The 16523-nt window shown below is 36.1% G+C and overlaps 1 protein-coding gene across 1 annotated transcript in view; it reads left to right on the top strand.

Annotated features, from left to right (window-relative positions):
* The first annotated feature begins 1583 nt into the window (after positions 1–1583).
* The window catches only part of TMPRSS15 (transmembrane serine protease 15), a 52604-nt gene continuing 37664 nt past the window's right edge, over positions 1584–16523 (top strand). The window contains exons 1-6 of the mRNA XM_062510777.1: positions 1584–1728; positions 4302–4432; positions 4721–4788; positions 7871–8013; positions 9693–9737; positions 14261–14380. Of these exons, the coding sequence (XP_062366761.1) occupies positions 1584–1728; positions 4302–4432; positions 4721–4788; positions 7871–8013; positions 9693–9737; positions 14261–14380 (652 nt within the window). The remainder of the gene's footprint in view (positions 1729–4301; positions 4433–4720; positions 4789–7870; positions 8014–9692; positions 9738–14260; positions 14381–16523) is intronic.

Below are 16523 nucleotides of genomic sequence, written 5' to 3'. Positions count from 1 at the left end.
AAACATAAACACCTTGAAATGAAAGATACCAAAATTATTTCTGAGAAAGCACAAAAGGTTATAAATATTGTGACACAGTTCAGCAGTGTTCAGCACTACAAATGTGATCTTGTCATAAATATGCATCTATATCTACACACATTTGTATTCATATATGTGTGTGTCTGTGATACACAATACATACAAAAGCAATTCCTACTCTATCTAGCATGATGACACAGAGATCTCATCCATTTGCAAGATACAGACTCAGTTTGCTCTTTCTCTGTAAGGCCAGTATGATTAAGCTCCACTGAATTTTGTTTTAAAATCTGGGTTTAAGTAAATAATTATTTCCTTTTAGTAAGGTGAAATACTACTATATTGCTTTCATTATGGTATCATATAAGACTAAATGGAGGATCTTACTGTCAGGATAAGATTTTGAATGTGATTTATTGCTTTATCTCCAATCACTTGTGTGGCAATCCTTTCAAATACCATAGCTCTCAAAGACTGGACAAAGAACTTCTTTGTCATCCAAGAGTCTCATTTCAAGACTTTCTCATTTTTTTCCAAATTTATATTAGCTCCATTTCTGTCAATTAACAGATAGGTAGAGTTTTTCTCTTCCAGAGATTGACTCAGAAATTTCCCTTTCCTTTGACAGGCAAGAATATGGTTGGTGTGCTCAGATTCTCCACAAGGAAGAGTGTCATACCACAAATCTGGGTTTAGCACTCTGATTGAGAGTCACAAACAGTAACTCCCAGGGCACAAAACAGAGATCCAGTATGAATTTACTTTTATAAAGCTCAAAAGTTTTGACAGATTAAATTTATAACCAAATGGTTGTACTGGTTGCTACAATGCCTGCTTAATTTACTCTTGCTCTACTAAGACTGCAGCTCTGGCCATCCATCCACAGTGCTTTAATTTTATCGAGGACTTGCATCCCATGGCACATTTATGCCTGGCAAGAAAATAAAAAACAAGCATAGTTTTCATAATGTCTTCTCTGATTAGTTCTCCAGTTCTGTGGTCAAAGAACCATGCCTTACACAGATTAAATTTGTGCTGCTGACTTACTGTTGCTGAGCTATGGCACACTACTAAACAATTCATTTCCCAACACTTCCTTTATAAATAAAATGTCTTTTAAGGGAACTTTTCAAGCAGAATGAGGAAAGATACAGCTTTCACTACTGTCCTCTCAATTGCCCTTGTGAGGAATTAGAAAAAGAAAACTACATAAGCAATAAATTTGGCAACAATATTTTATATCCTTGCTTAAAAATAATCAAATTACAAGAAATAATGCAAATCTAATGACTAACCTTGCATTTCTGTGGGTTTGCTTGTTCTTTATCTGAGACGCAATCTTCAGTGCTTCCTCTCTGAGTGGATTTCTTTTTTACTCATTTGTATATCTTGTGCATGATTACGACTGTTCAGGAATGTTGTAAAACCTATGTCAGTGAAGTTTTATGGTGTAGTTAATTTACAAGCATCTCCTATAAATATCTGTTTGTGTGGATTATTACCCTCCTTTTCAGGCTGTGTCTTTTGTCAGTCCTTAATTCACAGAAGTCTTTGAGACAGAAATGAAGCTGAAAAAATCATCTGATAAGATATATGTTCCCCTTAGTAGCTATGAGGTTTTCTTTGCTGCTCTGCTTGCAATTTTTGTGTGTATTTGTGTTGGACTGATTGTACTTTCTTGGTTATCAATCCAGGAGCTGGAACGAGGTAAGTAGCCAGCCTTCTTTGTCTAGACACCTTTCAGAATTCCTTAGACTTTGAAGACAGTGCTCGTACAATTGCAATTTTGTGCTTTCAACGCTGTTCTTTTAATGCTGGGGGCAGGGGAAGTGGTATTTTGGGGTTTATTATACGTGTTTTCCTCCCTTGAAAATTGGTATGAACAAAATAGGGGAAAAAAACAAGGATTGGAATCATGCTCTGAAGCCATATAAAATAATTTTAATGGTTTAGGTTTTGAGAAAAGTCCCTAAGATGCAATCCAAGCTATAAAGCTTTGGTTGCTCCATCAACTAGGGAAAATAATATGGAAAACTGTGGAAATTTGCCTTTTTCTCCATGTATGAGTTTTGAGTCAGAAGACAAATAATCCATTGAAATATTAATAATCCCCTATGGTCTGGGGGCCCATCTCTTGGAATCTATTAATTTTTTATTAAATAAAAATATTTTTAAGTCACTTAGTGGTGTGAGAGAGCTTCTGCATCCGTCAGTCAGCTGCAAGCCCCATGTAAAGCTTGGGTCAAGTCACTCTTAGTCTTCATCCAGTGCTTGGAAAGTGATGGAAGAAGATACTGATACATTTCATGATTTTCAAACAGAATTAAAATTTTGGTTAAGAAATCTTGTAGATATAAGTTAACTGGGAAGGCCACACTTGGAGGACTGCATCCAGTTCAGGACCCCAAACATGTGAGGGATATGGAGCTACTGGAGAGAGGCTCAAAGTGACTTTGTTGCTGAAGAAATATTCTGCTACACTGAAGATTTTGCTGCTTTCATTAACCAAAAATCCATACCATTTAATTCTGATTACTAAATTTTCATGAAAATTATGTAAAAAAAAACAAAAACAACCAACCAAAAACATTTTGTCAGAATACTCTTTGTTCCTTCAGTTGCCATTGTTTTTACTTCCAGATTTTAAAAACTGCACCACTTCCTGATTTTCTTACCTTCTTATGAGAGTGCTATCATACTTCAGTAAAATAAAAAGGTATATAATTGAATCTAGAGAGAGGCTTTAACTAAATTACTTTCATTTTAGAAGTTAAATAGGCAAAAAATTATCTATGCACAAATATGATTATAAAATATTTTTAATTATAGTTGATATATAATTTAAAAAATACTTTTGCTATTTAGAAACGTTTTTTAAACAGATTTGCAATTGTTTTAAAGACAAGCCTTCAAAGACTCTCAAAGCAGTCTTTTATTACTAGTTGATATTAAATTGGTGCCACTATTCTGTGCCTTCCATCATAAACTATTCATTGTAGTATGTATTGCTAATCTGCTGTTATGATTCAGTTATTAAAATTATTAGAAATGCCTCTGCCCAAATTAAGGCACAAATGAGACCATAGGCCAAATTCAATAACATGGATTTCATTTAACAGTTTATTAAATGAGAGAGAGAGAGAGAGAGAGAGGGAGAAATGTACAAATAGGAAAGAGGGGATTGGGAGGAGAGAGTAAGATGGAGAGAGATTAAGTAGAAAATATCAACACTCAATGGATTCTTATGGCATCCTGTTGATCTTCTTCTTGGTGGTGAGGGTTTCTTGAAAAGCATGGAATCCAGTGGATTAATATACATTTGGGCCAGGTGGGAATGCCCAGGTTCATGTTAGGAGGTGTCTTCAGGGAGCAGAGGGCTTTGGTTGTTGCAGCTTCTTTATGCAGTTTTGCCATAATGGGCAAAACTCCTTCATAACAATGTTTAGGCATGAACTATAATATTTCAGTCTCTGACATCTGTTTATTTTCTTAAAACTTACTTTCATGTTAATGTTTTCAAACACAACCTAAAATACCACTGGTACTGCAATGGCAAAGCAAAGGCATTTCCTATCAATCAACTTTAATTCTGATATTTTCTGAGAATTTTCAGTGTTAGACAGTGAAGATATATGTTTTTAATGTATAAGGGATTGCTTTTGTATATCTCATGTCCTGTAGTGTATTAAAATCAAGATTAAATTTGCAGGAATGACCAGTTGTCTAATTTCTAAATTCTCCCAGTATTTAATGTATGTATTGGTGAGAAAGGACAGGTCAAAAATAATTTGACTCTCCTGACACTGGCTGTATCCAGTGCTGTCATTGAAACTAGCTTACATATATAAAAAAAGGGCACAGCACAAATGCAGAAAGTGTGAGGCAATAATTCATAATTATTTTTTTTTATCTAGAACATATCCTCATAATTCACTATTTGCCTTCCCCTGTATCTCTGTCCCGTGTTAGACATAAGTGGACATATCATTGTATCTTTTATGCACTCAAAATATTTCTGGAAAACAGCATCTAAAACAAAATTGAAGTTAATGAGAACTAAGGGCAAATAGAATTCAGAAAAATATGATTACAGTTGTAACTATTGTAAACATCAAAAAAGCCCATTTTTTCTTTAAACTCAGCACTAGGCAAAACATCTCTACAAAGCTGTAAAAAACCGTAGAAGTTATTATACTAATGATCTGTGTGAAATAAAATCTAATGTAATATTTTTCATTTATTTCTATATAATTAAAACACCTTTATTTTTAATTATCTAGCTGAAGCAGGTGTGAATACTCATGGATATATGGGAATATTTAAAATAATCTCTGGCACGTCTTTCACTCCAAATTTACAGAACAGTTCATCAGCTGATTTCAAAGTCCTTGCCTTTGATGTTGAAAAATTGGTAAGAACCTATCACCTTGTGGTTAATTCAACAGTATTTGTAGGTACATTGATTCCATAACATTAGCTGTTGTTGATGGTTTTTTCTTTCCAAAAAGAGATATTTCCAGTCCTAAGCCTGGTCAGAACTCAATATATTCATTATTTGAGAAAATCTGTGAATCATCAAAGAAAAGCCTTGCTTATGTAGTCTAGCAAAAGTTATTTATTACTAAAACCAGGATTATAGTGTGAGAATGTGTGTATTTTTAATTACTCTGTTGATTCAAGATTTCTCTTTTTCATATAGGCGCAAAATATCTTTCATGAAAGTGATCTGAAATACAAATTTGAGAGATGTGAAATTTCCCAGTTCAAGTAAGTACAGCTTAATTTAACTGTGAAAATAAATGCCAAAAGCCCTCACATAGCTATTTTTCTCAGAAGTACTTACCTTGGTTTTCAAGACATCTTTGAGAACATCTTGTATTTTGTCTTTCACATCTTCCAAGTGCCACTGTGCTCAGTTTGACACCAGTGTATTTCCTTGGGCAAATTTCCTTCTCAAGCTGAAGTGTGTCCATGCCTTCACCAAAACAATAAGGCTGAGCCCTAAGACCCACTCACAAAAATTCTGTATTTTAAAGAGCTAAAATATTCTTCTTTTTTGCCAAGGTGCTGTTTGCAGGGTTGCCAATCCTTGCCATCTAGAAGAAATTTCTGGTCTCCTGAGGTCTCCTGGCACAAGCCTGGAGGCTCAGGCACTCATAGGTCCCTATGGATACAGACACAATTCACATCCTTGGGGCATTAGCAAGCGAGGCTGTCATTTGACACCAGGAAAAGCTGCAGCCTCTGTGTCCAAAAGATTCCATAAAATTGGTACAGTCAGATCTGCTTCATTTAATAAAGCTTGTTTGACCTCATTCTCAATATCCTGGGGTTGTCCTACTGAAGGCCAGCTGACAAAAATGTCCAGGTTACACAACCAGGTCTGTGGTGTTAATTCCATCTGCACTATTCTTAATAAGGTCCTGATTCAGCAAAGCATGTGTAACACTACCTCGCATTATTAAAGAGTTCCAGGACCCATCCTGTCCAAAACATTCTAATCTCAAGGGGAACCATGAATGTTGGTTGTGGTTTTCCTCTTTTTTATTATTGATGATTTTTTTTTTTTTACAGGAAATCTGAAGAAAACCGTGACAGATTAATGTCAGAGACTGGGTAATTTGTTGTTAAAAAAAAAGTTTACTTTAAATATGAACAAGAGACAATGATGTTGCTAATTTAAACAGGTCTTCTGTGGATTGTGAATAGATTAAAAACAAAACAAGCAAAAATCCAAACATTTTTAGAAATTGGTTTAGGCCCCCTAAACAGGGTAAATTTTCAAAATATATCTTTTTCTCTAAAATCTGCCTTTGGGATTAGATGAAGAAAAAAATAAAGATAGTCCCTGGGACTGTCAATATAAAAAGAAAAATGGAAGAGCGAGAAAGGTAAGAAATTATCTAGAAAGGAAAATATATAGGTTTGTGCTGAGTTTGATTGTGTGAAGCTGCTTCAGCTGGGGTCAGATCTCATGTCATTACCAGAAACTCATGTTTTATATCAAGAAAATCTGATAACACATTGTGATAAGCAAGAACAACACAGAGGGTAAAAGGTTGAGACTCTAGCAGAACTAGAAGAACCCTGAGAAAGGAATGGTATAATTGGCTATCTCATAGGTGAGCCCAGAAAATTAAAGTACACATTACATGAAAACAGATCAATAGTTCTGTGCTGCACATGTTCTTGTGATATCAATGTAAATACATAAAGTCAATAAATATGCAGAGGAGTTTAGTTTATTTGAGTGATTTTCCTTGGGGGGGAAAAAAAAAAAAAGATATTGGAATATTAGCAGACCATGAATACCACTACGTAGTGGGAAACATATTTGAATTGAAGCAATCTTTTGATTGGAATAGTGAGGACATAACCCTAACTAGCTAGAAAGCAGAGTATGATCACTTTATGAAGGATTATGTAACGTTTAGGTTAACACTTATGGAATGGACTACACAGCAGCAGGAGTAGGCCACTTCCAAAGTGTTGTCCTAGTGAAGGAAGAACCAGTCAGGAAGTTCAGTTTCTGCTCTCATCAAAATCTGGGCACTAAAGATGGAGACATATCTGAGAGGTTTGCTCAAGACTGTTTGTCAGTGCTGGGGTTTTTTTTGTTTTCTCATCTGGTCAATTTAGATGATTTTTTTTAGGAGAAGACCAATTATACCAAGAACAGCTTGTCTTTTTCTATCAGTCACAATGGGAATCTAGATATGTGTATTGTAAATAACTGTGTTGGGCAAAACTCCTTCCACTCCGGTATCTTGACACAACAACCACAGAAATCACAAAAAAGTCTGATGTTTGTGTATGTTGGATCTGGCTTTTAAGACATCAGTATGGATTTGTCTTCACTTGTGTTTGGAATAACTTTGTCTCAGACATTACTTTCTTTTAATTTAAAAAGTTTTTACCCCTTCAGGCAATCTGCTTGGTATTTCACCCTTGAAACACTGCTGCTGAGTCACAAGGATAACAATAAAAACTTCTGTTTGCTCAGCATGGCCCAGAGGTTATCAGAAATATGCAAGGAGATTTTTTCTACTTATAGCAAACTACAAACTTTGCTCAGCAAAATGACGGGATTAATCATGCCTTACAAAGAGCACGACTAAGTCAGTTGCAAATAGATAGTTTACGGATAAAAAAGTTTACAACTAAATTTAAGTGAAAGGAGAAAACCTTTATCTTTGGCAAGTCCCATACTTCAAGATTACCTTACTCTAGCTACAAACATAAAACTTTATAATAGTGTCTAGAAGAGATGGGAGAAAGCAAACAGAAAACACTCTGGATAAAATTCATAGAAGTTAAATGCAGTTTAACTACTATTTCTAAATGTCTCCATTTCCAGCCATCCCAAGAATCCAGGCAATCATGTAACAGATCTGCAAAAATGCAGAATCCACAGATGGTATTTGCTTTAAAGAAGTGGCCACTTTGTATTATATTTTGCCACATGAAAGTATTATAAAATTTTCATAATACATCAGGGTTCACCTTCAGTATTTTAGGGCTAAAACTAACAGTCCTGTTGAACAACAGCAAAGCTACTTTAGTTTTCCTCAAGTTCAGCTCCATTGCAGCAATTGAAATGAATGTTGTCTTTTTTTTTTTTTTTTTTTTCCCCAGCAGTGTAATTAAGAGCAGATAAAGAAAGAACAAAGTTTCTCCAAGGTTCAAACTGACCTGATGACTAAGAGATGTTTATGTCATCTTTGCCAGCCAATATTTAAAAAACAATTTGCCTTTGCCAATGGAACCAGTGTTAGAATGAAATGTCTCGCTGATAAGTCATATAACAGATTTATTTAATCAACCTAATTTCTCTATTTTGTATTGCTAGTGTGGTTGTGATCCTCACCCTTTATTTTACCCAGATGGTAACAGTTGAGAAAGTGAAAAATGAGCTGGTTTTGGGTGTCATTGCAAATAACCTTAATCCTACCAAGACTCTGCAAATTGATGTGAACAGCATACAAGTTACAGGTAATATTAGTAAGTGGTTTTGTTTGATTTTTTATTGTTGTTTTTTGATTCTACAAATCCTTAAGATTTGCAGGTAGCATGAATCAAAGCTTTGGCTCTCACACAGCAATTGAATTGTTACTTTTTCTCTTGGGTGCCTTACCCTCCTCCGCCCCATTACATAACTTTGAGTAGCAGCTGAAAGAACAATTTACAACCTTTTCTACTGGAAAGCATGAGCCAGCTTCGTGTACATTCCCTAAGGAGGAAGTAAAGGGCAAAGTAGAGATTTCCCAGTGAAAACCACTCAATTTCACCTCTCATGAAGCATATTTGTAAATGTTTAGCCCTCTAATTAAAGCAATTAAGCACCAACCATGTGGTTGCATAAGTAAATACAGTTATAATTTTGTTCTGCTAAAGAATGAGAAAACAGCTCAGACTTGCAGTGAATAAAGAATCATTTACTGAAAATATGTCAGGAAGAAAAACAAACTGCTTTGGGAGAAGTGCACCCAAGGAACTGGGTCCATATTCCTGTAGAGATTAGGTAAATGCAAGTGGGGGAAGAAGGGAATGGGGCTTTAAGGACTTGCTTTAAACTCTGCAGATATACAAATATTTCATATAGGTGCTACAAAATTTATTAAAGCCTAAATGGAAGCCCTTCAAGATCAACAGAAATCCCTTTTTTTTTTCCTAAATAAAGCTTCAAAACAGCCCTCCATTGAGGATGAGGTTAAAAAACAATCTGAATTCTTTGAAGTAGAAGTTGATTAGCTGACATTTGAAGACCTGCTGTAGTTAATATTAAGTAGAAACTGAGGAATGGGAATCTGGTGTGCTATGTCTTTTACTCTATACTAAAAGCTGCATTTTTTTGCCAAGTACTTCAACTATTCAAAGCCAAAATTCAGAGTCTGGGCATACTTAGTTCTCTTTACTACTTGTTTTTTCCAAAAAATTGGAAATTGATTGCTCATTATACTTCAAAAAGCCACCAAAAATAATGAAGAACCACTTAAAAGGTTCATCCATTGATGAACTTTGAAGCAGTCAAACTTTTGCTGCTGTAGATCATTAAAATGCCTCTTTTCACATGAGATATCACATGTCCATTCCACCAGGAGTGCTTCAATAAAATAATTGTAACTAATTAACAATCACATTTGTATGTGGCACTTTCTCATCATGTATATCAATAAGTTCTGCAAGAGACATTCCAATTTCAGAGAGGGAGAGAGGTGTCACACAGGTGTGACTTGCTTGAAAGGAGTTTTTGCAGTGATTAAAAGTAACTTTCTTCCTTGTAAACGATCCCAGGTTAATTTTAACTCATTCATCTCTTGTAAATACTGTTTTCTAAGACACAGGTGCTCTGAAAATCTATATAGTATAAAAAATCCTCAAGAGATTTCCCAGGTGAAGGTATTTTATGAGCAATAAAATCAATAGGTATTGAGAGGAACTGCAGTGGCTTTGAAACCTCACAACCTTAACTCATTTTTGGGATCTTTTCTCCTTGGGAAGATCATGGAGTTTGAGAAAAGATTGGGAACAGGATGAGGCAAGCAGGACACTGAGAGTAATTCAATGAGAAATAGTCACAGCTTATTTCTTTTTAATCTTTTTTATTTCTGTCATCTAAAAGTAGACAACGTGCTAGAAAAGAAATTTACAATGAACTTGCTTTCTTCCAGTAGCTGCTGAGAATCCTACTACGATGATGCCCTTAATATCTTCAGGTCAGTATCCTTCACAAAACAGTCACTGATTTTTGTTACCAATACAAGATGAAGGAAAATAAGGCTTGCTGTTCAGCTCACATAGCTTAGTAAAGCTGCCCTGGCTGCAGCTGGGGCTTGACTGCCAGGGTCCATTCAGTGATAATTAGCTGCTTCCACCATTTCAGAGTATTTGAGAAAGCAGTGAGTGATCTGAAGTCTGTACAAAATCCATAGGAGCTTAATTAGGGTATCAAACCAAATGTTGAGTCTCAATTAACCAGCTGAGCTGCAAGCTAAAGTTTTTCAGATTTAGGGAGGTAGATCAGGCTGGGGAGTCCTGCTCTCATGTTGTGGTTATTGATTTACTAAGCAATGTTGACAGACAGATTTTCTGTCCACAATCCCTGGAAGTTTTACAATGATAATACATGAAGCAGATAAAAAGTCCTTGGTCTCACAAAGCTGCCAAAAGTCAGCCAAAGAGATAAACAATGCAATAAATGCCTTAGAGCACTAGGTGCAGGTAGTCACATACAGACTGCATGCAAATCATCACATACAAACTCTCCAGGGCAGGGCACCAGACCAGAAGCTAAACATCTGCACTTATAAATATAGGAGACAAATATTTACTGATATTCTAATTACAGCTATAGTAATGAAAGAGTTATTATTAATCTGGTTACAGGCTTGCTAAGGTGTATAGTCAAAGTGTGCAAGTACTAGGTTTTATTCCCAAAGATGCAGTTTAAACTGCTAACATTCAGGTTTTTTTTCACTTTTCTGTCCCTTCCTGTGGTATGCTGTCTTAATGCTCCCCTGATCCTAAGTACAATGTTGCTAATCATCCTCAAGCAAAAATTTGGAGATTGAGGGAAGTTCAGAAGGAGAGGGGAAGGGAGCTGGGAATTGTCAGCACCCAAGATCAGAATGGCAACAATATTCCTGGTGTGAATTTCTACTCCCATGGCCTTGGGTCTGCTTGAGATAATTTTTGTTCTGATGTTCTGATATACCCACGTTCTACCATACCAGGTACATTTACACCTTCAGGATGCAGGGTTATGGCTCTGCTGACCCTAAAAACATCCTTTGCCATCTCAACCTGTTACTTCAGTGAGATTTGCTAGTAATTGTGCTTATATCACTGCTGTTTCTGTCACTGTCCTCTGTTTTCCTTTAGGGATTTTGCTGTCAGTTTGTGTATGCACTTTTGGGAACGTCTGTAGCAGCAACAATTTTTCAACAGTCTTCAAGATGTAGCTTCCTGATAACTGTTTTGTTAGAACTGTTTGCCCCTGCTCCTGCATCTATGTTTTATGTCTTGGAACATCTAATTCCTTCTAGATTGGTTATCCTGTAGTAAATGTATAGACAAATATGTTGGCACATGTATATGTGTGTGTGTGTGTATAACTTTGAAAACCTGTGATGGTAAGAATTAAGCTTTTTTCTCTGCAGTAGCTGTGAGAACAGTTCATCTATTTCCTGCTCTTGTTTCTCTCTGCCAAAGAAACTGTATCCCTAAATTTGCTGACACAAACCTGAATAACCAGTTTAGCTTAATATTATTTTCTAAATAAGCATGTTTTGATCAAAAATTGGTGGGAAATCCTCCTGCAAGTTTGTGCACTAGGTCTGGGAGAGCAGGAATATCTAACAAAAGTAAGTTGGTGATGGTCAGCGGTCAGCTACTCCTGCCCCCAAAACTGATGGGTGACAAATTACAGAGAAAGCCTTACTGCATCTTCCACTTTATTCCTTCAGGCACTTCATCTTGTAAACTGAGGTACAGGATCCAGTGTCTGCAGTGACATGGGCATGGTTTTCAGCTGATAACATCATCATCCTACTTACATGTTTCAGTCTTAATTTAGAGTGTAAAAATAGTAAAAATTAGGATGCTAAAGCTAATTCAGAGAGGAAAAGAAAAAAGACTGTTTGGGAGCTGGAAATGCCAGGTGCATCCTCAATGAAGTGGAACTTCTGTTGGAGCAATCACAAATACACATTTAATTTTTCCAGAATTACTTGTAGTTTACAATCACTAATACAAATCTGCTTATTTACCTAGGCATTTATTCATGTGTAAATATGTACACGCAGAGGCATGTACATATACATATGTATGTAAATAGACAAATACTAGATAGGCTTGAGGCTCCTAGCTGATTTGTAGAGCAATGCTATTTGTCATAAAATGTACATTTACTTTTAAGTGCTAATGTTGAAGTTGTCATAACTTTTCTTTGTTTCAACAGGTCCCACGAGTTTAATTACAAGTTCCCTGACACCAACTTCAGGTCAGAACTTTTACAGGGGAAAACAAGAAAGCATTGCTCCTATTTAGTGGGGGGAAGGTGGAAGGAGGAAAGAAATCTTTTGTAATCATTGAAACACTTAGGTTTCACATAATATTTTTCTTATGTTTATTGCGACACCTGAGCTTCAGGACCAAGCCACTCAAACTGGCATTATCTTATCATTACCTGGAGTGTGAGGAGCAAATAATGGAGTTATAAAAGCAGATTAACTGCTGTTAAATTCTGCCCAAGCAACCACAGAGGTGCTCCTAGAGAGCAAGAAGTAGAGTTTTAACTGTAAGATGTTGATTGTCCAGGTTCAGGACTTCCCACCACAAGCAAGTCCTCAGGAACAATGGGTGAGTAACTGTGTGTGGAGGAGGAGAGAGGTTGCACAGAACAACCTGAGATGGCAAAATTGCACTGCTCATGTACAGCCTCTCCTCACAGCATTCAATCCTTGTGCTCCATTCCTGAAAATTCAGGATGTGCAGGTTTACCTTGGGCCAAGAAGACCTCCTCAAAGAGAGGGGACTTCTAAGCCTGTACATGCTACAAAAATGCTGCATGCATGTTGACATATTGACACTAATACTGGCTGCTCTTTTTATATATATATATATTATTTCTTGACTTTTATGAGTAAAATAAAATAAGCAAACTGATAATAAAGTATGACTTCCAATGGACAGAAAGCTGAAGATGTTTGAATCTTTGAAAACATTCTCCAGCCTTCTTACATGGTGAAATATATATGATATATACAAGCAATCTAATATTTTCAAGTTTTATGTGTTTACTGAATAATTGAATATAGTACTTACTTTAATTTACCATTTAAAAGAGAAGTCAGAATGGTTTCGTAGGAAAAGTTGATTTCTTTCAATCCAGGAGGTGGCAGTGCTGTTTAGTTTTCTGAGTTGAATAAACCCAGAATTGATCATGTTGTATGTAAACAATGATTTCTTGCCTCATGAGCTTGTGTAAAATCTCTTCCTGAGTTATTGGCTGGAATTTTTGCCCTGGGTCTGGAATGCACAGTTTTGTCTCTACTCATCAGTGGAAATTCATTCACTGGCCCTGTGTGTTCTCCAACATGTTACTGGAGTATGTTTGGTTCATTTTAATTTCCAGTTGGATGCAAAATGGCAAATCTTTTGGCTTTGTAATGTTTGCTCTGCCGAAACTGAGAGTGTTTTGTAAAGCAGTTTGAAATGCTACAATACATTCATACGGGTGTCAGTCTGGGACACACAATACAATATCATACTTAACCTGATTACAGAGCTAATGAAAAAAAAAATGAAAAAGATGAAATTTTATAGATTACTAATTTTCCTTCTTTAGTCAGAAATGCTGACCTTTTTCTGTAAGCCTTTTCTGAAGTAGATACAAGGAACTGTGTGAATAGTTCTATAGAATTTAATGCAATTTTAAGAATTTTGGAATTAGTAACTCTCCAAAGCTTATTTTAGCTGCATGTTTCTGTTCACTTTAATTAAAGGACCTACTTGAATTCTACAGATGTCTAAGACCAAAACCCTCTAAACACTAAAGGAGTTTGTTTGCAGTAGATGAACATTTATGCTCAAGGAAAAGACTATTAGTAAGATCTACAATTTCAAGGATCTTCCCATGTATTCTTCTAACAGAAATTTACTCTTAACTTACACATTTAATTTGTAAATTTGTAAATAATATGATTTCTGATAATTCTGGTGTTTCAGAATCTAGTCTTAAAGGCTCTTCTTTTTAGGATATGCATCTTAAAAAATCAGATTCCTTAGCATGATGTGGTGCAACAGTGTGTTTTGTTAAAGGTGAAGAAATAAATTAAACTATATTTGCCTAAACCGAGAGAGTTTTTCACTGTTATTTAAACCAAAGTACAATTTTCTCTCATTATTTGAACATAAGAAATTGGAAAATGTCATTTATTATATTGTATAATGTAGTTTGAGTAAAGGAAAAAAAAAATTCACAGACATTTTCTTCCAGCCTAACTTCAGGCTTAGTTTCAAAAAATATTTCACTTCTGAGAAGTCTCTGTATTCTGTGCCAAATTTATCTTTTTAGTATGTGATATTTCATTCTATGCTTCCAAAAATGCAGTTTTGTAAAACACAATAGAGTAGTTGATTTGATTTGTGGTAAAGCAACCAGAGGTAAGTCAATTTTCCTTTGTAGTGAGACTGCATTACTGTTGTGCTGTTACTGCTCTCATCTTTATTATTCCAGCTGAGTGTTTGCCACCTTATGAACTCTGTGCTGATGGTGTAACCTGCATTAGTGAAGATTTATTTTGTGATGGAGTCTTGAACTGTCTTGATGGTTCAGATGAATCTGAAAAAAGATGTGGTAAGTATGTAAATTCCTTTAAATCAGTATTTTTAAACATGCTTAACTCTGTCAGTAGTTGGTAAATAGTTTATGGGTAATAAACTGCACAGTAAAGTCCAAATCAATTCTACTAAAAATAATAATTAGTGATTTTTATAATCTTTACCTTGCAAGAGGAAACAATGTTCTGTAAAATTCTCATTAATGAAGAACATGCTTAATAAATAATGAAATATTGAAGTATTTATGTTTTAATATAAACTCACAGAATCTGTTGCTTACTATATGAATATTAATAACATAAATAATATGTAAATTAAAAATAATATAGACATTTAATATGAAGATTTGCATCAGTGATATCAAACAACATCAGATCAGATGACCACCTCAAGTCCCATTCAACCTCAGCCCATCTGTGATTCTGTGAAACTCCAGACCTGAAACCCCTTTGGAGATTAACATAAAGAGCTTTTATCCTGCAGTGCTAGTTAGTTTGTTTGCCTCTGTCTTATCTTCGAGTACTGTGTCCATTTCTGGGCCCCTCGCTACAGGAAGAACATTGAGGGGCTGGAGAGGTTCCAGAGAAGGGCAATGAAATTGGAGAACAAGCCATGTGAGGAGCTGGGAAGCCTCAACATGGAGAAGAGGATGCTCAGGGGGCTCCTCCTCACCCTGTAGAACTCCATGGCAGCAGGGTGGAGCCAGGTGCAGGTCGGGCTCTTCTCCCAGCAACCAGTGACTGGGTGAGAGAAAAGGGACTCAAACTGTGCCAAGGGACATTCAGGCTGGACATCAGGAAGTGTTTCTTCACTGAAATGTTTGTCCAGAATTGGAATGGGCTGTCCAGGGAGGTGGTGGAGTCACCATCCTCGGGGCTGTTTGAGAAAAAAGCTGCTCATGATCTCTGGTTGACAAGGTGGAGATTTGGCAAAGGCTGAGTTCAGTGACCTTGGAGGTTTTTTCTAACCTAAGTGATTCTACTCCATGACTCCATCTGACTTCCTGACTTCCCTAGGAAACTTTATGTATCGAGGGATTTGACTGCAGTGCTTCTTACCAAACTCCTGAGCAGTTTGAGGCATGTGGGTTAATGCTGCATGCATTGCTCTCCACAGCCTCAGCTCCCAGTTCAAACTCTGTCAAGTTGTCTCGCAAAGAGAACATTGCAAACGTTTTAGGAGTAATGGGAGCAATTACCTCTCTGAGGGTTCTGTTTGCTTGTTTGTTTGCTTGGTTGGTTGGTTGTTTTTTAACTATAGAATTTGGTGCTAGAAATATGGAAAGCTTCTTTCCATTCTGCTGTGAGACGAGGAAAACAGTGAGGGCAGTCTGCTTCAAACTTTCAGAAACATGTGAAATGATGAGCTCTAAAAACAAACAAGCAAGTAAAAGACCAATTATGTTTTCAAAGAACCTGAAGGCTGGATCCTGAAGGTTTGGCACAGGCTGAACCTCTCTGTCATGTGTAATTTTCTTCAGAAAGAAAGAAAAGAGAATAGCAGATTCTCTGCTCATTATCTATATTTTTTTTCTGACTGCAGTCTGCTCAGAAGGGAGACTTGGCTGAACATTTTGGGGAAAATAGCCATCAAAATACTTCAGTAGTATATCCACTGCAGCACACCAAAATGCCTACTTATCATAACAGCTGCATCCAGCTAGATCATAATAATTATTGGCTCTGAACTGGTCTTTCTACAGTTGAGGGAATCAGAAGGTCCTAAGGTTCAACTAGACCTTAGTTCCATGGAAAGCATTAGGTAATATAACCCCAAGAAGTTATTCAGTCATTCCTTTCTACTAACATACTTTTTTTTTATTTTTTCAAGACAGCAATCTTATTGGTGATATTTGGTTTTTTTAATTATTATTATTATTTTAGGTACTGTTAAATAAGAAAAATGTAGACCCTGATATTCATAAAGTAATATTATGCATCTCATTAAATGAATTCTTTTTACTTACCATCATAGAATCGGAGAATGACCTTGTTGGAAGGGACCTTAAAGATCATCTCATTCCAAACCCCTACTAGGTAAAGGGACACCTTCCACTAGACCAGATTGCTCAGAGTCCCATCTAACCCGGCCTTGAACATTTCCAGGGATGGGACATCCATACAGTCTCTGAGCAATTTGTTCCAGAAGTTTTTCCTAAT

Source organism: Cinclus cinclus, chromosome 2, assembly GCF_963662255.1.
Source record: "Cinclus cinclus chromosome 2, bCinCin1.1, whole genome shotgun sequence".
NCBI classification, from domain to species: domain Eukaryota; kingdom Metazoa; phylum Chordata; class Aves; order Passeriformes; family Cinclidae; genus Cinclus; species Cinclus cinclus.
The sequence above is the reverse complement of the archived record's forward strand: the minus strand, read 5'-3'. Positions and strand labels throughout refer to the sequence as shown.